This window comes from Ovis aries, chromosome 18 (genome assembly GCF_016772045.2).
Source record: "Ovis aries strain OAR_USU_Benz2616 breed Rambouillet chromosome 18, ARS-UI_Ramb_v3.0, whole genome shotgun sequence".
Classification (NCBI taxonomy): domain Eukaryota; kingdom Metazoa; phylum Chordata; class Mammalia; order Artiodactyla; family Bovidae; genus Ovis; species Ovis aries.
In genome coordinates, this window is record NC_056071.1 from 65612512 (window position 1) to 65635647 (window position 23136).

General features: G+C 51.1%; 1 protein-coding gene and 1 non-coding gene across 2 annotated transcripts; one reads left to right on the forward strand and one right to left on the reverse strand.

Moving 5' to 3' along the window:
- The first annotated feature begins 3730 nt into the window (after nucleotides 1–3730).
- Nucleotides 3731–3803, forward strand: TRNAE-UUC (transfer RNA glutamic acid (anticodon UUC)). The gene has a single exon. It is a non-coding gene; the product is annotated as a tRNA-Glu (tRNA).
- Nucleotides 3804–5858: 2055 nt separating this feature from the next.
- On the reverse strand, nucleotides 5859–7140 carry LOC101104530 (ras-related protein Rap-2c-like). Its single transcript, XM_004018003.6, has one exon. It carries the CDS (start codon nucleotides 7097–7099, stop codon nucleotides 6497–6499), a length of 603 nt encoding a protein of 200 aa, XP_004018052.1. The 5' UTR covers nucleotides 7100–7140; the 3' UTR covers nucleotides 5859–6496.
- Nucleotides 7141–23136: the final 15996 nt, after the last annotated feature.

Here is a 23136-nt window from a genome sequence, read left to right on the forward strand (position 1 = left end):
TGCTTGAATATCGTAACAACTCATCTCTGAGGAGGGAAGCCTGTACTTGGTAAAGAAGCATTCATCACCCATAGTAGCTGAGAGTGGAGAGTGTTTGATCAATTTTTGTGGTTTTGAAAGTATTCACACTTTTGTCTGTGTTTGGACCTGATTACAGAGCGCTCTTGTTTTTGTCTTGATCCACATGGGTCACGTCCTGTGAACTTGTTTCTGCTCAGTGGGAGGCCACCGCGGTGTCACTGGGAGAGCCAGGCCGGCACACAGGCAGTAAGTGTGCGTGCGTCTCTGTGGGCTGGGAAGCTGGTGACCCTGTGCTACCACCGCAGGACGTTTGGTACACTCGTGGTCCTCAGTGCCTTTGAAGGTAGACCACGTGCCTCAGGAGTCTGTCAACACCAGCTCGTAGGCTGTCTCTCTGATCTCCTCCACCTGCCCGGTCTCCCACCCACAGTCCAGACCTGTGGCCTCACGGGGAGGGCCTTATGACTAGTTGATTGAGGAGGAAAAACCTCGCTCCTGGTTTACAGATGGTCCAGAAGTGGATGGCTGCAGCCCTACAGTCCCACCTAGAGGTGGCCCTAAAGGAGAGCGAAGAAAGAAAAGTCTCCCTGTGGTCTTCACTTCAAGCATTCAAGTGCTGGATTGTTGACCACTTTGCCTGGACTGCAAGGTGGCTAGAAGTATGGGTCTACAGTTGATTAACGGGCAGTTGCTAATGGGTTGGGCTGGAACATCAGAGAGTTGGAAAAAACAAGATTGGAAGACTGGTAATAGGGTGATCTGAGGAAGAGACAGGAGGCTGCACCTCCTTCAACTGTGAAGGTACTTTACTGCATATGAATACCCACCCTCAGGCACCTCTGCAGAGGAGGATCTCAAGAATCAGCTGGGCAAGACAGTCCGTCCTGTGCCATTCAGCCACTGTAGCCATCCCCCCAGGTGCTTGTTCAGTGGGCCCATGCACGAAGCAACCAAGGCTGTAGGGATGGATGCTACGAATGGGCCCCACATCACGGACTTTGCCTCAAAACATCTGACCCGGCTTCATCACCATCGAGGATCTAAACTGCCTACAGCAGAGACCAACACTGAGCCCCTATTATGGTGTCATCTTCCAAGGGAACACTAGTCACTTGGTGAAAAGTCAATGACATTAGATTTCTTCCACTGGGGAAGGAGCAGCTGCTTGCTGTCCCTGGGGCAGACGTTTATCCTGGATATGGCTTTGCCTTCCTGCCTCTAATGCTTCTGCCAGCACCACCATCACAGATTTGCAGGATGCCTTGTAGACCTTCCTGGTACCCCGCAGAATATTTCTATGACCAAGGGATTGATTTTACAGCAGAAGAAACAAAGTAATAGGCAATGCCCATGGAACGCAATGGTCTGTGAGCAATTTCTGTGTGCTCACCTGGAAGTCGCTGCCTGATGGGAAGGCAAGATGGCCTCTAAAGACAAGGGCAGCACCAGCTAGGAGACTGCACTCGGAGAGGATGGGGCTCCATCTCACCACTTCTGATGTAACCTTTAATCAGAGGCTAATATTTGGTGCTGTTTTCCCCGCAGTCAGAATACAGGAGTTTGGGAGCTGAGGGGTGGGTAGAGGAACTCTAACTGTTGTACCCCGAGACCAAGTGGGTTCTTTGAGATGCCTCTTGGTATTTCCGTTCCAGTAGTAAAAGGATATCATAAAGCGGTATTAACCCAAAAGTGGCAGAAACCTACACAGGACTCGTATCCTTTGGGAATGAATGCTTGGGTCTTTCTACTGGGTAAAGAACTCTAATCAGCCGAGGTCCAGGCTGAGAGGAAAGAAAACATGAAGCAGATAGGGAATAGAGGATACAAATCATACTCAAAGTTGCTGGGAGAGTAGATCTTTAATGTTCTTATCACAACAACAACACAAATGATAATCATGGGAGGTGAGGGATGTGTAATCTAACCGAACTGTGTTAATCATTTTGTATCAATAATATATATGTGCGTATCAAACCATCACATTGTACACCGTTAATGTGTACACAGCATTACAGTGTTTACTACACAATGTTCTGTGTCAAATATATCTCAAAAAAACTGGGGGAAAAATCAACTATATCGTCAATGAAATACTAGCAAAGAGAATTTAACAACACATAAAAAGTCTTATACACCATGAACAAGAGGAATTTATTCCTGGAATGCATGAGGGGTTCAACATACAAAAATTAATCCATGTGGGACTTCCCTGGTGGTCTAACGGTTAAGACTCTGCCCTTCTAACACAGGGGGCGTGGGTTCATTCCTGGTTGGGGAACTAAGATCCCCAGGGCAACAAAGACCCAGTGTAGACAAAATTTAAAAACAAAAAAATCAATGTATATACCATATTTAATTGATGCCCAAAAAATAATTTAACAAAATTCAAACCCTTTCACTAAAAAAACACTCAACAAACTAGAAATAGAAGGAAATCACCTAAATGTAATAGAAACTGAATATATAAAAGCCCGCAATGAACATTCTACTCAGAGATGAAAGGCTGAAAACGTTCCCTCTAAGATCAGGAACAGGCACAGGGCAGAGATGTCTGCCTTCACCACTTCCATTCAACACTGTACTGGAATCCTCGCCAGAGCAACGAGGGCAAGTAAAGAGATAAAAGGCACCCAAATTGGGAAGGAAGAAGTCAAAGTATCTCTGCTCACATCATCTTATGTGGAGAAACCGGTAAAGATTCCACGAAAGAAAAACAACTCAAAACTGTTAGAGGTGGTAAAGTCAACAAAGTGACAGGATACAGAGCCAACGGACAGAAATCAGTTGCATTTCTATACACTAACAATGAACAATCCAAAAAGGAAATTAAGAAAACAATTCCATTTACAATACCATCAGAAAGAGTAAAGTACTAGCAATAAACTTAACCAAGGAGGTGAAAAGACCTGTACAATGAAGATGACAATCCACTGCTAAAAAATGAAAAGACACAAATAAATGGATTCCATGTTTATGATTGGAAGACCTCATATCATTAACACATCAATACTATGCAAAGCAATCCATAGAGTCAATGCAATCCCTATAAAAATTCCAATGACATCTTTTCAGAAATAGAAAAACTTATTATACAATTCTTATGGAGTCCCAAGGGATCCCAAACAACCAAAGCAACCTGGAAAAAGAATAAAGCTGGAAGACATACTTCCTGGTTTCAAAACTGCTACAATACTTCAGTAACCAGAACAGTACAGTACCCGCATAAAAGATAAAATATAGACCAAAGGTATAGAATAGTCCTAAACCTATGTTTTCATATGTCAAAACATGGAAACTTTGAATTTGGCAGTGATTTCTTTGAAATGACGCAAAAGGCACAGACAACAAAAGAAAAGCTGGACAATTGGATTTCATGAAAAAATTTGAATTTGGGGCACCAAAATACATTATCAACAGAGTAAAAGGGCAACCCACAGAATGGAAAATAATATTTGCAAATCACATACCTGATACAAAATTAACATCCAGAATATATAGAGACCTCCTAAAATTTAACAATGGAAAAATAACCTGATTCAAAAATGGGCAAAGAGGGACTTCCCTGGTGGTCTAGTGGCTAAGACTCCCAACTCCCAGTGCAGGGGGCAAGGGTTTGATCCCCGGTTGGAAACTCAGATCCCGCATGCTACATGCCATGGCTAAAATATAGAAAAAAAACATCTCCAAAAGAATTCTCAGCATCACCAGTTCCCTGGTGGTCCAGTGGTTAGGACTTGGCGCTTTCACTGCTGAGAGCCCAGGTTCGATCCCTGGTTAGGGAAGTGAGATCCTGCAACAACAACAAAAAACTTACATCACCCGCAATCTGAATAACACAAACTGAAACCATAACACATCGGCAAGAAAAAGATCTGTCCATGCTGAGTGGTGGGGCAGTTGGAGACTCGGAAGCACTCACCCTTCTTGTGGGTAAGTGACTGTTCCATCATCTTTGGAAACCAGCTTCGCATTCCCCAGTTATACCAGGCGGGCACACAGTCTACAACCTGGTCTTATGTGAAGGGCTGGAGATGTGAGCACCCCTTCCCAGCTGTCGAGTCAGGCTGCCACAGTTTCACCGTCCCTCCCCCAGCACAGGGCTTCCAGTACCACAGCACCGTGACGAGGGGCCCTGTCAGCCACTTGCTAACTCACCGAGGCCAGAGGGATGCAGGCAACTTGTAAGGAACGTAAATAAATTAGAAACTAGAAATGCAGGAAGAGAAAGAAGATCAGGGTGTGGGTCTTTAATTGTGTGTGTGCGCGTGCATATACACCCAGAAAGCTGCTCCATGCATATTCCAGCGGTCACAGGAGCTCACCACGCGGGCCCGGTCATTCATGTTGACTGGTCATGACTGGTCAGTTAGGAATGCCCCTGGCCTCCAAGCTGGACACCTGGATCTGAGTGGTAGTCTGAGACGAGTCTAGTAATTTAAAGAAAGAAATGGCTGTAAGTTAATTTTTTTCCTGAATCAGGCCTGATATCCAGAGGGCCTGGGATCCAGGGACACAAAACCTCCCCAGAGGCCGCAGCATAAGCAAGTGCAATAAGGCAGGGTGAAGGGGTCACCCACTTCCAGTCCTGGGGACCCAGCTCTCAGGGCTGGGCGGAGACTGCTGTTCACCTTCCCACTCCCACGGCTCCCCCAGCCACCCCGGGCTTTCTCTGTGAAGCCCACATCTGGTCAGGGAAGGGTCTTGGGTTTTTACCTCTGCTTCAGCAGAAGGGGGCCGCGTGGGACCAAGCTGAGGCCAGGAGAGGCTTCCTGACTGCCACCCCTCCCCCCTCCCTGTGTCTGAACCATCCCCTGGAGAAATGATGATTCCGGAAGCGGGTGAGCGGTGTGAGGTAATACTGCCAGGAGCAGTGACCCCAGGAGAGACAGTCAGAGGAGAGCCGTGGGCTAGCTGGGTTTCAAGGCTCGAAAGGAAGCACCCAGCCACCCCATCCCCAATGTCCAGGGGAGAGAAAGCAGTAAGAGACAGGGGAGGTCCCGGCCTAGCCCCCTCCTTGGGGTAAACTAGTTCTCAGGCACTGTGAGGTTCTCAAATATTTCTGTGTACGTTAAAATCCATTCTTCTAGTCAAACATCATATATAATGTAAATGTAACGCCCAGAGCCTAGTGTAGCCACCGCTCTTTAACTTTCCTTTAATGGAATTATTTTAGATCTCAGGCAGAGCTTTGTCGTTTTATTTTTTTCTTAGAAAGATGTTCAAATGGCTATAGGCTTCCCTGGTGGCTCAACTGGTAAAGAATCCGCCTGCAATGTGGGAGACCTAGGCTCAATCCCTAAGTTGGGAAGATCCCCTGGGTTACCCACTCCAGTATCCTGGCCAGAACTCCATGGACTATGTATAGCTCATGGGACCACAAAGAGTTGGACACGACTGAGCAACTTTCACTTCAAATGGCTAATCTAGGTTCCTAAATTTTAAAAATTGGTTGCAGTGGAGGAGGTAAAATTACTAACTTGTGCAAATAAACACAAGCAACTCATATCAAAGACCAATTTTTTTAATTAAGCCAGTGCAAGAAAGATCTCTACTATCATTACAAAAAGATTCTCCATGTTTTGTTTCTATTTCTTCATGTTTTGTACTGGTGTTAAACTAGGCAGGTATTCAGACAACGTATCCGACTCTGGCAAGACACGAGAAAAAAAAAACAACTTGTAATTGAAAGCACTTCTGCAGAAACAGAGAAAGATGTGGGGCCATGTTCACTCTAGTAACTAACTTGTCCTGGAAAATAACTGAAAAGCAAAGATATGGTATACGGAAACCTTAGGAACTTGGAGCTTAAGTTTTAGAAAGACAAATATCAAAAACTATCGACTTCTAAAGTCATTTTATTTTCACTTAATCGACAGATGGACAGATGCAGAAATCGACTAGATGTCAATTACAAAACTGAAGGCAGAGCTGAGCTATCTCTGCCGGAGCACACAGTTGATTTTTCCCCTCCCAGAGTATACAGTATCCCTTTCAAACCATGGCTATGTATGTCATAACTATATTTAGAAGTACGCAGAGAGGAAAATACTACTGCAATCCAAGGCTGTAAATGACAGGGAAACACATCAGAGCCTCATGGAATGGAAAGCTGAAACATCAGTTCATGTTCCTCAATCAATATCAACCGTCAGATGACACTGGAAGGTATTAATTATGACAAAAAAAAAATCCTGTAACAAATTCCACTGAAGAAAAGGGTAGGCTTTCTTCACACAGGAGGTAAAAACCTGATTTTTGGTTTCTCCTCCAGCACTGTCAGAAGTAAACACAGTTGCAAAGTTCTCGACAAATATTTAAGAAGCTCTGTGGACAGTCTGAGGCACGGATCTGAGTCAATATATAGAAGTAACCACTTGTTTACAGCGGAGTAACTTTCTTTAAAAACGCAGAGGAGCAAAGGGAGCTTCAGAAATCACGAAAAGCGACGAATACAGGCAAGAGGAACCGCCGCGCGTCAGCCGATGAATCTTTCGGACGGCCACGTCTCCTGTGCGTTGGTGGGGACCGCCGGAACCACTTCCTCGGGCGGGGCCAGGGCCTCCATCTCGCGCACCACCTGCGTGAACACCTGGTCCACCATCAGTTTGCTCTTGGCCGTGACCTCCAGGAACGGGCACCGCCACTCGCGGGCCAGCGCGCGGCCCTGAGACGTCAGCACCTGGCGCTGGGCGTCCAGGTCGGCCTTGGTGCCTACGAGCACCAGCGGCACGGCCTTGGGCCCCCGCAGCCGGCCCATGCGCTCGCGCAGCGGCCGCACCGCCTCGAACGAGGCCTCGCTGCACACGCTGTAGAGCACCACGAAGCCGTCGCTGTTCTTGATGTACAGGTCCTTGAGGGTGACCAGGTGATCGGCGCCCACCGTGTCCACGATCTCCAGAAGGGCGGGCGCCGCGTTCACCTCGATCACCTTGCTGAAGAGCTCCTCCACCGACGGCTCGCACTGCTCCGGGAAGCTGCCGCAGGCGAACTGCGTGGCGAGCGCCGTCTTGCCCACCGCCACGCTGCCCAGCAGCACCACCCGGTACCCCTTGGCCGGTCGCAGCCCCAGGCTCGCCATGGCCGAAGCGCGCGGCTGGCGGGACGCGCGGCGGGAGGAATGGCGCGCGGAGGCGGGGGCCTGGCGGGGGCCGAGCGGGGCGGGGGGCGGGGAGGGAGGGGCGAGGGGGGCGGGGGCCGAGCGGGGCGGGGGGCGGGGAGGGGAGGGGCGGGGAGGGGAGGGGCGGGGGGCGGGGAGGGGCGAGGAGGCGGGGAGGGAGGGGAGGCGGGGGGGCGAGGGGCGGGGGGGGGAGGGGGGGGGAGGGGCGGGGAGGCGGGGAGGGAGGGGAGGCGGGGAGGGAGGGGAGGCGGGGAGGGAGGGGAGGCGGGGAGGGAGGGGAGGCGGGGGGGGCGAGTGGCGGGGAGGGGAGGGGAGGGGCGGGGAGGAAGGGGAGGGGCGGGGAGGCGGGGAGGGAGGGGAGACTGGGGGCCGAGGGGCGGGGCGGGGCGGCAGGGGCGGGGTGGGACCCGGGGGCCGGGGCGCGGGCTCCAGCCCGGGCACGGGTAAACTAACTCCTCTGCGCACAAGCCCGCCCGCCCCGCCCGGCTCTGCCCGCTGCGGCTCAGAGGCCACCCGCCCCAGACCCTGGGCCCCGCGCGCCCCTCCGCCGGCCCCAGTGCCCTCGCCCCGCGCAGCGTCTGCCCCGCCCCCGGCCCGAGCGGCTGGGCCCCGGCCTCGCCCACCGGCCGCGCAGCCCCGGCCTCTGTCTCCGCTCGGTCCGAGCTGCCCGGCCCCGCTCCGTCTTCCCCAGGACCCCGCGGGCGGGCGGGCGGGCGGGCCGGCGGGGACCCCTCCCTCAGCCCCGGCTCCCTGCCCTCCCTCCGAGGAGAACCCCTTCTGTCCCGGAGCAAATGGTAACTGGGTCCCTTCCACGTCAACCGGGAAATAGACGCATTTCTTCACATTTCAGATCCAGTCTCGTGGCCCGAAGCCAGACTGGCCTCACTCAAAGTCAGGCCTGGAGAGGCGTGCCGCTGTGGCCCCTCTCCAGGCCTGGGGACCCCAGGGAAGAGGTAGCGTGTGAAGGAGCTTCAGGCCGAGGGTCCCACGTCACTCCCTCCTGGCCCCCATTCCGTGGTCTGGGCCCCTCATGCCCCTCCCTGCCTTCCTTCGGGCCCCCGCAAGCCCCCTCTTGTCACTGAGTGGAGTCCAAGGTCCAACTTTTATGAAGTCCAGAACTTCATAAAACGCTGATCACATTTCACTCCCCCACTTACACCCTCCTGCCTTTCTGTTGTGCCCTCCTGACTCCATCCCAACCCAGACAAGGAAGCATGTACCCATTCACCCAGCAGCAGGCAGCCAGGGAAAGCCCTGGGCATCTGCGCTTCGGGGTCATCCAAAGGGGCTCCTCAGGGCTGACTTCCCTGCCCCAGTCATTTTCAAGCTTCTACTCCGGCTGCACAACCGTCTTGCTGTTCCTTGATGTCAGAGGAGAAAGGCTGTGCGGGGATAGAGGAGACAGGGCAGGAAGTCCTGGGATTGCACACCTAAGTAAGCCCTGCTCACTGTCTGCTGCAGGCACTCAGGTGCCCGAGGGCTTCAGGAGACCTGCAGGCCTGGGCTAGAAGTGGAGATGAGATAGCCCCTCCCCCTAGGCTTGGGGTACCAATGAATCTCCCCCATTCCAGTGCAGCCTGAGGGGCCGCACCCCAAGACTGACGGAGCTGGAGTTTCCTGCCTCCCTGGCAGCACAGACTCAAAGTTTAAGTGACGATAAGACATCCTGCGCTTCACTGTCTGTGGTCAGTGACAGAATGTACTTTTTATAAACAGCACAGAACATCCTTAGTGTATAATATTAATTATATACTTACTACAACAGACAACTTGATTTCTAAACAGATTTTACAAGACTTATTCTCTGACTGCAGGATAACAAAACTAAAAATTTTTTTTAAAGATAAGCTGTAAATATTCTCCAGAGAAATGCAAGTTCCACACAGGTTTCAACAACTCCCCTTGGATAACTTTTGAGGGAACTTAGGCAACTCACGGTCAAAACAAGTCACAAAACACATGAGGAAAACTTCACTCTGAGTGACAGCCGTTGGAAACACCAGACAATAAAATCACATCCAGAAACCTGTGGATATTAGTGTTATTAGACATACAAAGTAATTATATGTGTTTAAAGATTTAAAAGAAACGCTTAAAAATATGAGCAAGGAATAAGAGACTATAAACTATGGTCAAGTAATTTTAAAAAATCTCTACCCTTTACCTCCCCCGCCCGCTCCCCCCAAAAAAATCCTTCAATACTTTGGCCACCTGATGCAAAGAGCAGACTCATTGGAAAAGGCCCTGATGCTGGGAAAGATTGAAAGCAAAAGGAGAAAAGGGCGGCAGAGGATGAGATGGCTGGATAGCATCACCAATTCAATGGACTTGAATCTGAGCAAACTCCAGGAGATGGTGAAGGACAGGGAAGCCTGCTGTGCTGCAGCCCATGGGGTCCCGAAGAGTTGGCTGTAAGTTAACGACCAAACAACAACAAGCCTTCTAGAAATGGAAAATATAATAATTTATGATTTTTCTTAACACAAACACCCATTGATAGGTTAGACAGGAGTTTAAATGTGGTTGAAGGGAGAAATAGAACCAACATTATTCAGAGATGTGAATAATCCCTGGCCGGTTTTCACCGCACAGTGCCCTGTGCCTGCAGGAGGTAAGGGCTTCTTCAGGCTGCCATGAGACTAACGGACATTCACAGAGTGCCTTAAATTGACAGTTGGCTGGTCTGAGCCTGTCATTATTATTTGAGGCTTTTAAAACCCTTAACAAAAGTCAGCCAGCCCCGTAGTCCATCTTATTACCATTGCCTCAATGCAGTTAGAGTTCCACTGCTAGCGTGGAGGCCCGTGCTTCCCCTGCCACCTGAATCACATCCTAATCCACCCCTGGCAAGTCATGACAACTGTGCCACAGGCCAGAGCTCATCACCGGCTCACTCAGCACCAGCGGTCAGGGCCCTGCCGTGGGTCTGAAGGGTGTGTGATGCATCTTGAATTCTACCCCTAACTTCTACAGCCTCTTCTGGTACTAACTCTCTTAATTCAGATTCCCTCCCAAAGCAGAATCTATGACACGGGACTTGGTCTAGTGGGCAAATAGTTCATTTTTGGAAGTGATCCCTGGGATCCAGAATGGAGGCCCTGGAAGAGAGAGACAGGGAAAGTGCGGGGAATCCCACAGCACGTGTATTCTTGAGTTATTGCTGTGGAGTACTTGAGAAAACGTGTAGGATGTCAGAACTGTCCACTGATGCACAGAAGCCCAGGAGGCATGTATCCACTGGCACCCATTCCTTACGGCTCCAGGGTTGCCCTGCAGACTGCCTCTCCCGGGGTGCACGTGTGTCCGGGAGGTTGAGTGAACTCCAGAAGCATCCCAAGCAGCAGCAGTAGAGACCCAGGGGTGTGCAGTGCAGCTGAGGCACGTGGCAGCCAGGCCCCACCCGCACAACCAGATGGTTGCTGTAGCCATGGCTGGGACAAGAAAGTGGACCCAGAGCACACGAGTCTAGAGCATAAAGGACAACCGATTCGGCTCTACTTACTTTTAAATCGAAGTATAGTTGCTTTACAGTGTGGCGCCAGTATCTGTGGTATAGCAAAGCGACTCCGTTATACACATATTCTTTAAAAATCATTTCCCATTATGATTTACCCCAGGAGATTGGATATAGTTTCCTGTGATATATAATAGGACCTTGTTGTTTTACGGTTTTGTTTATCCATCCTAAATGTAATGATTTGCATCTACCAACCCCAAATTCCCAGCTCATCCCTCTCCCTCCTCCCTTCCCCCTTCACAACTGTAAGTGTGATCTCTGTATATGTGGGATTCAGTTCTAATTGCTGAGAATACCTCATTGTGGATGTGTGTGTGTAGGAACATATTATCTGCAAACAACAAGGAGAATATTACTTATTTCCTTTTCTTATTTTATTGCTTTAGCAAATATAACAATATTGAACCAAAATAACAATATTGAACCAAAGAGGTAATTGCTGGCATCCCTCCACATTTCTGAACAGCAGAAATGTCTTTACATTGCGTGAGTAATATGATGCATGCTTGCGTACTCCGATACTTTTTATCGTAAGAGAAAGTTATTGTCTATGTATGCCTTAGCATTTTTACTGGGAACAACAGCAGTTTTTTGTTAGTTTTGGTTTTGGTTTTTTGGACTCTGACAAATTGATACGGTTTTTCTTCTTTACTTTTGAGAATTTAATGACTGTAAGTTGATGGATTTCCTGTTGATGAATCATTCTGTTTCTCACCTCCTCTCTTACCACTTTTCTCGCTGCCTTCTAGAGACAGTGACCTGTTCCTCGGGCAGGACAATCTCTTTTTCCCATCACAGAATTTTCATATTCGCTCTTCTCTCCCCCTTGAATTCTGTTCCTCAGATGTCTGCGTGGCTCACTCCTCATTGTTTAGAAAATGTATTGGATGCACCAGGTCTTAGCTGCGGCGTGCAGGCTCTTATTTGTGGCGTGCAGGATCTAGTTCCTTGCTGTTGTCGGTCAGTCACTCAGCCATGTCCAACTCCTTGCAAACCCACTGACTGCAGCAGGCCAGGCTTCACTGTCCTTCACTATCACCCAGAGTTTGATCAAACCCATGTCCACTGAGTTCAGTGATGCCATCCAACCATCTCATCCTCTGCAACCCTCTTCTCCTCCTGCCCTCAATCTTTCCCAGCATCAGGGTGTTTTCCAATGAGTTGGCTCTTCACATTAAGTGGCAAAAATTGTGGAGCTTTGGATTCAGCATCAGTTCTTCCGTGAATATTCAGGACTGATTTCCTTTAGGATTGACTGGTTTGATCTCCTTGCAGTCCAAGGGACTCTCAAGAGTCTTCTCTAGCTCCACGGCTCAAAAGCATCAATTCTTCGTCCCTAACCAGGGATTGAACCTGGGCCCCCTGCATTGGCAGCATGTAATCTGAACCACTTGGAGAAGGCGATGGCACCCCACGCCAGTGCTCTTGCCTGGAAAATCGCATGGATGGAGGAGCCTGGTGCGCTGCAGTCCATGGGGTCGCGAAGAGTCAGACACGACTGAGCGACTTCACTTTCAATTTTCACTTTCATGCATTGGAGAAGGAAATGGCAACCCACTCTAGTGTTCTTGCCTGGAGAATCCCAGGGACAGGGGAGCCTGGTGGGCTGCCATCTATGGGGTCGCACAGAGTCAGACACGAATGAAGCAACTTAGCAGCAGCAGCAGCAGCAGTCTGAACCACTAGACCACCAGGGAAGTCCCTTACTCCATCCATTTTATTTAAGTCCCTTTCTCAAATATCACTTACTGAAAGGGGTCTTCCCTTATCGCTTTAGTAAGTTATAGGTGGAATTGTATCCCCCCAAATCCACGTGTTGAAGTTTTAGCCTTCAATACTTCAGAATGTGACTTTTTTTGGAAATAAGGTTTTTTTCAGATATAATCAGTTAAGGTGAGGTGCTGCTTGAGCAGGTTGAGCCCTAGCTCTAGGATGACTGGTGCCTCATGAAAGGGGACACGTGGGCCCACATGCAGACAGGAAGAGCAGCACACGCAGAGGAGGGCAGAGACGGGGTGGAGTTTCTGCAGCCGAGGACGCCACAGACTGCTAGAAAATCACTAAAAATTGAGGAAAAGGCATGGAACGAATTCCTCCTCACAGCCCATGGAAGGAATGAACCCTGCCAACACCCTGATCTGAGGGTTCTGGCCTCCAGACTGTGAGATTGTAAGTTTCCGTGTGAGTCACCCAGTTAACAGCAGCCCAGGGAACTAACACCTTAACCTGTAAGAGGGCTGGGGCTTCAGCCCAGGGATTTGGGGGGATACAACTCCACCTGCCATGAACCCACAGCTCACTGCCCTGCTGAGCTCCTTTGGGCTGCTATGACAGCACCCCAGAGACTGGGTATTCATCGCTCACGTTTCTGGAGACTGGGAAATCTAAGGCCGAGGCACCAGCAGACTCGGCAAAGAGACACTTCCTGGCTCATTCGGAACTGTTTTCTTGCTGAGTCCTCCTGTGGTGGAAGGGCCAGGGAGCTTGGGCAGGGGTGGGAGGGGTCCATTTTATAAAGACACTAATTCTGTCCATGAGGCTTCTCTCTCAGGACCTAATCACCCCCCAAAGGCCCCACCTCCAAACACCTTCACCGTGGGGGTTAGGTGTCAACGCATGAACTTGGGGGAGGTGGTATGCAAATTATATGATATGAAATTGATTACTTGTTTATTGTTTCCCTCATTACAATGTGTCTCCCATGAGGGCAGAAACACTATATTACTGAACCTACTGTGCGTCGGGCAGTGCCCCCCACACAGTAGGTGCTCCACAACTACAGTCCTGCTCTGATACTTGCTTTGAAAAGGTGAATTTGTTCCAACACCATTTCACAATTAGGAAACAGTTCGAGCATAATGTGAATTTTGCATTTTGTGTGGTTTTGTTTGCAAGAAACCCTACATGAACACAGAAAACTCCACCAGCTGAACTGAGGTGTGTAGGAAAACACACTCACACACTTCAGATGTCTCCCAGTTTCTAACCCTCGTCCACACTGGGGTTACGACCTTCGAACCACCTCACCAATACCTCAGAAGCTGCAACCCTTCTGACGCCTACTTCCTCAAGCAAACTTCAAGCTTCAGATAAAGAATCATATCTTTTGCAGTGAAAAAAAAAAGTGAAAGTGTTAGTTGCTCACTCGTGTCCCGTTCTTTTCAACTCCATGGACAGTAGCCCACCCAGCTCCTCTGTCCATGGGATTCTCCAGGCCAGAATACTGGAGCGGTTGCCATTTCCTTCTTCAGGGGCTCAAACCCACGTCTCCTGCATGCAAGAGTATTCTTTATCATCTGAGCCATAGGGAAGCCCCCTTTGTAGTACTTATGTCTTTTTAAAAAACAATTTAACTTGTACAACTGTGCTAACCTTTTTTTTCACTAGGTTCCCATCTTTATTAATTTTTGCCTGTGCTGGGTCTCCATTGCTGAATGCAGGCTTTCTCTAGCTGCAGCGGCGTCTCTTGTTGTGGAGCACGGGCTCAGTAGAGGCTGGGCGTGGGCTTAGTTGCCCCGTGGCAGGTGGAAGCTCCCCCGACCAGGGACTGAGCCTGTGTCCCCTGCACTGGCAGACAGTTTCTTAACCACTGGCCCACCAGGGAAGTCCCATGCTCCCATCTTTTTAAAACTGTACCACTGATGAAGTATTTTGAGTATCCTCCCCTAACCTCATTTTCCCCATAAGTCCTGTATTTTTTATTATGCAGTTTTGTATGACACCCTGAATTTTAAGAATGCTTCTGATACATCATAGCTAAACTGACCATATTTGTTGAATAGTTGAATAAATGCTTGCCTTTCTGAGTGAAACCCCAATTTATCCTGGTATTTTTTTTTTTCAGTATACTAATGAAATAAATTTGCTAATTGCTTGTTGAGGCTGTTTGCATGCAAAAGACTGTATAGAATCATACGGGATAAGGCAGTGGTTAATGCAGAGGTGTGAAAGAACCCAGTAAGTGACACCTCATTACTCTTGAGCAAGACCCAAACGCTCAAGAGATAGGACAAAGGAGACTCAAGAACATGTATATAAAATTGTACCTTATTACAGATGATGTCTGGGCCGGAACAGATGGCTGGCTTTAGCAGACTAAACTAAATCACCTTTCTAACCCTAAACTGGGGCTTCCCACGTGGCTCAGTGGTAAAGAATCCACCTGCAATGCAGGAGACGTGGGTTCGATCCTTGGGTTGGGAAGATTCCCTGAAGAAGAAAGGGCAACTCACTCCAGTATTCTTGCTTAGGAAATCCCATGGACAGAGGAGGCTGGCAGGCTATGGGGTTGCCCCCAGTTGGACACGACCTAGCAACTAAACAACAACCCTAAAGCCACGTTTGGACTCTCCCACCCAAGGCTGGGCAGCCCCGAAAACCTACCGGCCACCCCTGTGGAAGTGGCCCCTTGAAATTCATGGCAGGAAATTGCAGATAGCAAAGCTCGTGCCGCATTCCAGGTGCCTGCTCCCCAAACTCCTGGCCTGATTTTATTATCTAGGTGGTGTTGCTTCTGGGCGCCTTTTAATGTCTCTGAGCCTTTGGTCCTAGGCCAGAGACAGTCACTCTGACCCCCAAGTCTGGACCCAACCACAGGAGCCATGGTCTCAGCACCTCTAGGCACAGAGGACAGCATCCCCGGAACGAAGCAGCTGCCGATGGCCTCTGCGGAGAACTGCACGCCCCTCTGGGAGCAGGAAACAAAGGTGCCCTCTGGCGCCCTCTGGGACCATCGCAGCCATGCTGGCCACCTCTGCTGGTGGGTCTGCTAGAGAAGACAAACGCGGGCGCAGCCACTGCAAAGCAGAAGTGGTTACTCCCTTTTCGGCAATTAAGTAGCTTAGGTGACCGGAAAAAAATCTGCTGAGACTAGGGATTCTGAATGAGCTATTACAAAATCCTTCCTTGCACAGCTGCGGTGGTGGGGAAGAGAAAATGACCCAAACAAAGAAGCTGCTGAAACTGGGGGTGGGGGAAGCCGTATTCTCAATCATGGTAACCAAGAGCTTCGGGTGTCATGGAGAACAGAGACAAGACTGTGAGCTTTTAGAAAGTTGCCACTTAGAACCGAGACTCCCACACAAAGTCCGAGTCCTAGAAGGTCCAGATCCTCAGCGAATAAATGAATTCAAATATTTTCAAACTATCAGCAAAAGGAGATGAGAAAGAAAATTTCCTATCCTGGGCCCTTCCTAGGACAAAAAAAATAGAAGATCTTCCCTAAAATTTGTAATGAGAGCTGAGGCCTGGGGGGAGAAGGCAGGGTTTGGGTGGGATTTAAACTGAGCATCCCTTTGAGGTCCTGGAAACAGCCACCTGAAAAACGAACACAAACGAGCCCAGGCTGGCAGTTCCTTCAAGAGCCTAGAAGCAATATAAGCCTGCCTGTCTGGAGGGACACACCTTCAGTGGGGATCTCTCCTGATCTTCTCAGATAAAGCTCATGGTCCAAAGTTCCAGAACAGACGAGGGAACAAGTCACCACAGGCAAGAGCCAGCACAAACGGTCTAATGTTCAGGCAGTAGGATTACCAAATCAAAGACATATGATAAATATGTTTTAAAAACAAAAACAGATCAGAGATACGAGAAAAATTGTGATACTGAGGCAGGAAGTTGATCCCTCCCACCACCAGGATAAAGCGATAGGAGAGTCACTCCCTGTGGACGAAAACTCCAAGACGAGAATAGCAGGACAGTTAAGAGAGCAGGCTGGGCCCTGCACAGACCACGCATTTCTCTATCTTGGTCACGAGACCTCCTCAACTAGACATGTGCAGAAAAGCTCCATGGAGGTCAAAGCGGCGTGATGCCAAGTGATGCCGACTACCCACAGGCGTCTTCCGTGAAATCCATCTTGGCTGAGAGCTGTGTGTGCTCACATGGGAGGATCCTGAGGCATACCAAATGTGGACTCTGAACCAGGCAAATTCAGAGATTGGCCAGGGCTCCCCTGGGGGCTCAGTTTTAAAGAATCCGCCTGCCAACGCAGGAGACTTGGGTTCGATCCCTGATCCAGGAAGATCTCACATGGCACGGAGCAACGAAGCCTGAGTGTGTGTGTGAGTCGCTTCTGTGATGCCCAACTCTGCAACCCTTCAGTCACGTTCGACTCTGCAGCCCGCCAGTCTCCTCCATCCATGGGATTCTCCAGGCAAGAACACTGGAGTGGCTTGCACTGCCCTTCTCCAGGGGCTCTTCCCAACCCAGGGATCGGACCCACGTCTCTTACGTCTCCTGCACTGGTAGGCAAGTTCTTTACCATTACAGCCACGTGGGAAGCCCTAACCAAGCCTGTGGGCCACAACTACTGAGGCTGTGCTCCAGAACCCGGGCTGCAATACAGGGGAAGCCACGGCAATGAGGAGCGAGAGAGCAGCCCCCGCTCGCTGCAGCTAGAGAAAGCCCGCACACAGCGACAAAGACCCAGTGCAGCCAAAAATGATAAATAATTTTGAAAATGGTTGGCCTAAGGAAAACAGGAAGAAATGCCCCATAAAAGTGATTCAATCTGCCACAGGGGCTTGACTCAAGGGCTCTCTTGAGTCTGCCCCGTGAGTCTATCCACACATACTCCACTCTTTTTCCTCCTAATAAATACTTATTTCACTAATTCCCATCTTTGTGCAAGCTTTTTTTCTGCCAAGTCAAAGAGTCAGGCCCTTGTCACTGACCATTGGTCTAGGGGCTAGGATTCGGTGCCCTCACCACCTAGACCTGACCTCAGTCTCTGGCCGGGAGCCGGAGCCCTGCTTCAAGCCACTGCAGGCTGAGCCCATTCCAGATCAACACTAAATAAAAACACTGGCTTTCGCAGAATACAGTTACCAAGGTAAGCAGCATTGAGAACTGACCTCGCTATCTCAGCCTGTGTTCAAGGCTGCAGGCCACGCCTGCCCTTCCCTTCCTGACGACCTGCCCTGTGGACTTGAAGCACCAGCATCAGTCGGGGAGACCCCCACAAGAGCCCCCACTACAGCCATCTTGCCTGAGTTCTCCTCCTCAGATAAGACCTGGACACGCAGCTGCCTGGCCGTGACAGGGGCCCTGGCTGGAGTAAGGAGCACGGTCTCTTCCTGGTGCCGAGTCCTTCCCTCCAAGGTCACTGCCCGGAAGTCTGGCCTCTCTCGACAGTCAGGTTAGGAAAGCATCATCGCAGCCACTGAACACTATATATGTATTCAGAACATGTCAACTAGAGCCAAGACATCGTTTCTGAGTTTGCTCTTAAATAAACATGCGTGAGAGAAAACAGACAGAAGTGCTACCTGGGTTTGCAGTGACTTGCTTAAAGGAAGCTTTATCCATTCTAAAGCAAACTGAGAGTTGCCTTTCCTTTTTCTCCCTGGAAACGTCAGCAAGGAGCACTGGACCTGGGCCAGACTGCGAGGGGAGCCCTTCTCTGAAAGGAGAGCGTGCCTGGCAAGAGGACAGGAGGGCAGGGGACCCCGGCGTCCCCAGAACTTTCTCGGGGAGGTAGGTTTCAGGAAAGAGCTCATATGGGAGTCCAGAAACTAGCAGTGGGTTCCTTTAGAGCTGCAGGTCCCTGCCAGTCCTTGGAAAGTTCTGGTGCTCCTCAGAGTGAACACTGCTGGAGAAGACGTGTGCTAGCGTGGGTCGTGGGAGGACAGACATTCTTGGGTTGAAATCCAGGTTCCCAGTGGAAGAGACGAAAATGATTCCAAAGGCTTCCTGGATTCAACCCATCCGTTAACTAACAATAATCCGGCGCCTCTCGCGGTGCAGTTTCAGAGCCAGAGGCCAGGACGCCCACGGCCGTCTTTTGCTCATCCGGGCTGTTCTGGGACATCCAGGCTGGAGGCGGCACTCGCCAGGGGTCGCCAGCCCGCCTCCAGCTCCTCCAGCAAGCCCCCGTGGAGTCCGCCAGGGGTGGGGGAGAGGGGTCTCCCTGGGACCCTCTCCCGCCACTCCCTATAGCGTCTCCTTTCTCCCCGCTGCGGGATCACCCTTCTCGACAGCCTTCCCCCACCCCGCTACCCGCCTGGCGGTCCGCGGTCTGAGGCTCGGGAGGACGGACTTGGCATTTCGAGGTCGGGGGACGGGCCGGGGAGCGCGCGGCCGTGGGCGGAGCGCGGGCCCTGAGACCCCCCGGCCGCCCAACCCCGGCCCCTTCTCTTCCTGCCCGACCAGAACCGCGCTTCCTCCTCGCCCCCGGAAGGGAGGTGCCCCGCCACGTCCCCGCGAGCCCCTCCCCGCGTGGCCCGCGCGTCCCCCCGCGGCTCTGATGGGTGGTTTGGGGGCGCCGGCGCGGAGCAGGCGCGCGCGTAGTCCCGCAGACTCGTGGGCGCCACTCGTTCTCCGGGGCGTCCAGCCCCGAACGAGGGGCCCCCGGAGGTGGCGGGCCAGCCTGTCCCTGCGCCCGCCCACCGCCTCGGCTGCCCCTTTGAGGCCCCCGATGCTGAGACACCAGCAGGGCTCCTAGGAGCCCAGGTGCCCACCCTCCCCAGCGGGCGGTGGGCACGAGGTGATCAGGGAGGAGGACCGGGACGCGGAGAGGGGGAAGGGGACAAGCCGCTTCTTTCCTCAGCAGGAGGGACGGGTCTGGGCTCCCGGTGTCTGCCCACGGCCTCCCACAGCCACACACGCTTCTCCTAGAGCAGGGCTCAGGAGGCAAAAGGAAGCGGCAGGGACTCCCTGGTGAGGAGGACCGGCCGCCACACAGGCCGGATGGCCCGGCCCTCCCCAGGCTCTGAGCGGGACTCCCCAGGCTAAACCAGCTGTCTGGACGCGGGTGTGTGTGTGTGTGTGTGTGTGTGTGCGCGCGCGCTCTGTGTGTGTGCGTGTGTGTGCGCGCTGTGTGTGTGTGCGTGTCTGTGTGCGCGCGCTCAGTCCGACGTGTGTGTCTATGTGTGTGTCTGTCCAGCTGTGTGTGTGTGTGTCTACGGGTGCTCAGTCCGACTCTTTGCGACCCCACGGACTGCAGCTCGCCAGGCTCCTCTGTCCAAGAATTCTGGAGCGGGTTGCCCTTTCCTCCTCCAGGGGGTCTTGCCCACCTAGCGATCGAATCCGCCTCTCTTGCATCTCCCGCGTTGCCCGGCGGGTGTTTTTACCTCTCGCTTCGCGGGGAAGCTGTCCCGGAGAACTCCTGGCACTCTCAGGGATGGGGCCAGGGCGCCCTCTGCTGGCCAGTGAAGCCAAGGTTGGGAAAAAGGTGGGTGATAGAGGAGGCTGGGTTCCTGTGTCTTGGGCCCCCAAAGTGATGCCCTCCCCACCCAGCTAAGGGTCTTTCTGGGGGAGGGACACAGACTGACCCTGAGCATGGTCCCAGGGAGGGACCAGGTCGTGGAGTCCCAGGGACTCTATAGGCAAAGACTGCTGGGAAGGGGGCACTAGGGTTACAGGCTGATGGGGGAAGGGGGTGGTGGTGCTGGCCCATTCCACCAGCCTCAGGGCTCCCAGAGAGCTTCCGTGTCAGTGCAGCTGGGGCCCCAGGCCCAGGGCAGTTCCATGGGGACAGGCGGATGATGTGAAGGCTAGGCTTGTCCTTCCAGCCCGAGATAGAGGAGGGCCAGGGTTGGCACAGAGCTTACAACCCTTCCCAGGGAAACTGTGAGCATCTTGACATACTGCCCTCCCCCCAAACCATAATACGTTCCAAGAAATAAAACCATATAGACAACATTCTGTGATACCGCACAGTAAAACCAAAAGATGAAAACAAATCAGAAAACAAAAAGAACCTCCCCCTACCCTGCCCTGGAAATTTCCATTTTAAAACTCTTTGAGGACTTCCCTGGTGGCCCATGGTTAAGAGTCCACTTGTTAATGCAGGAGACACAGGTTTGATCCCTGGTCCGAGAAGATCCCTCATGCCACAGGGCAGCTAAGCCTGTATGCCCCAACTGAAGCCTGAGCTCTCTGGAGCCTGTGCGCCTAAGCCGGAGAAGCCACGGCAACAAGAAGCCCGTGCACCTTAACGAGACCAAAGGCCCTGATCATCAAAACTAGAGACAGTCCATGCACAGCAATGAAGACCCAGCCCAACCAAAAATAAAAACAAAAAGTAAAATGAAAACACCTGGACATCTCTAGGGTCAAAAAGGAATTATAGCCCTGAACCATAAATTTCTTTTAAAATATATGAAAATACGGGATTTCCCTGCTGGTCCAGTGGCTAAGGCTCCATGCTCCCAATGCAGGGGGCCAGGGGTTCAATCCCTGGTCAGTGAAGTAGATCCCACATGCTGCAACTAAGACCCAACACGGTCAAAGAAATAAATAGAAACTAATATTTTAAAAAATAATAATAATACATAAATAAAATATATGAAAATACTATATATCTGAGCCTATGGAACCAGCTAAAACAGTGTTTAAATTCTTAAACCAATTCTAGGTCTTAGCCCCAAACATAGCTGTATGAGAGTTACTCTTTTATTTCCTAGAAGGAGAAGGAAAAGGAGATTAAAAAATGACTTGACTGCAGGCAGCTTCTGCTCATGCTTCTTTAAAATTAACTGGAAGGGGACTTCCCTGGTGGTCCAGGGGTTAAGACTCTGTGCTTCCCCTTCAGGGGGCAAGGGTTTGCTCCCTGATCAGGGAACTAAGATTCCACATGCTGCAATGTGCAGCCAAAATAAGAAATATATTTAAAAAATTTTTTTAATTAACTGGATCATTATTCCCAATAGCCAAGAGCTCAGTTAAGTTCAGTCGCTCAGTCATGTCTCTTTGCGACCCCATGGACTACAGCACACCAGGCTTCCCTGTCCATCACCAACACCTATGACACTATGATCAGCCTAAACAGCATGTTAAAAATCAGAGACATTACTTTGCCAGCAAAGGTCCCTCTAGTCAAAGCTAAGATTTTTCCAGTAGTCATTAATGGATGTGAGAGTTGGACCATAAAGAAAGCTGAGCACCGAAGAATTGATGCTTTTGAACTGTGGTGTTGGAGACTCTTGAGAGTCCCTTGGACTACAAGGAGATCAAACCAGTCAACCCTAAAGGAAATATTCATTGGAATATTCATTGGAAGGACTGATGTTGAAGCTGAAACTCCAATACTTTGGCCACCTGATGCAAAGAGCGAACTCATTAGAAAAGACCCTGATGCTGGAAAAGATTGAAGGCAGGAAGAGAAGGGGATGACAGAGGATGAGATGGTTGGATGGCATCACCAACTCGATGGACATGAGTTTGAGCAAGCTCTGTGAGATGATGAAGGACAGGGAAGCCTGGTGTGCTGCAGTCCCTGGAGTTGCAAAGAGTTGGGTGCGACTGATTGAACAAGGACAACATGGTGTCCACTGAGAAAAAGTCTGAGTTCGGATGTAGTCAAATTTATTGTTGTTTTTTATCATATGATTATGCTTTTGTCCAGATGTTAGAAAGATTATTCTGCATTCTCTTCTAACTCCATATTTTTGCCTTTCTTCTCTCTCGAGTCCCTCTGCATATGTGGGGTTAAGTAAGGACCATTTATATTTTCTGCTGTTGGTGGGGACCCCGGGTACTCGGCAAGGGGTCTCCTCCTGCCACTCCCCCGCTCCCTGCCCTCCTCTCTGGCTGTGACCTTGCCTTTGTCTTCCCATCAGATATCCTCCAATTTTACACTGATTTGGCCATTTGGTGATATAGTCCATCCCTTTCTAAAAAGTATGTATTTATTTTATGTAATCGGTCACTCTGTGCTGCTTGCAGAATGTTAGCTCCCTGTCCTGGGACTGGTCCCGTGCCTGGCAGTGGAAGCGCTGAGTCTTTGCCACTGGCCCGCCAGGGGAGTCCCTGCCCCCTCACTTTTCCACTCAGTAAACCTCAGTGTGTTTCCTGAGCTCCCAAGGATCTCAATGGCATTTGGTGGGATGACTTTGGATTTGAGGCTTACATGGGTGATACTGTCGTGATTCTGTCAAACCAAGGCAGGTGACACCTCTGTCACCCAGATCCCCTCAGTGGGGTGAGCCGCCAGGACAGGAAGTTGGTGTGTGTGTTGGGGGGCGCTGTCTCTGGGTGAGGACCTGCGTCCTCCGGGTGCTCTGGGGTACAGCTGACTAGCCCGGGGGTATTGGGGTTGGTTGATTACGGGACCAGTGGAGCCAGGCTCTGGGTCTTCTCTTCACACATCTCTCACCTTTGCCCTCATGGTGAAAGGATGTTGACCAACCCCTCCGTGGTCCTGCAACTGCATCCACGGGCAGGAAGCACACGTGCCTTCTGGGGACTCTGTCAAGTAGTGCCCAGAGGTCCCCACCTCCCCTTCGGGGACATCCTTCTGTCTCTCTCTCTCTGTCCTGAGCCCGTCACCTCCTGGCCGCCCTTCTGGGCCCGGGAGGCCCCAACGAAGTGGGAGGCTGCCCAGGCTGGCCGTCCTGTCCCGCCCTCCTCTTCTCCCCACAAGCCCGGCTCTCTGTGAGGTGCGTGCGGCAGTGGGCTGCGGCCGGCTCTGCGCCGTCTCCCCAGCTGGAGGGATGGAGGAACCGGGGGGCTAGTCCCAGGCCTAGTGTTGGACCCGAGT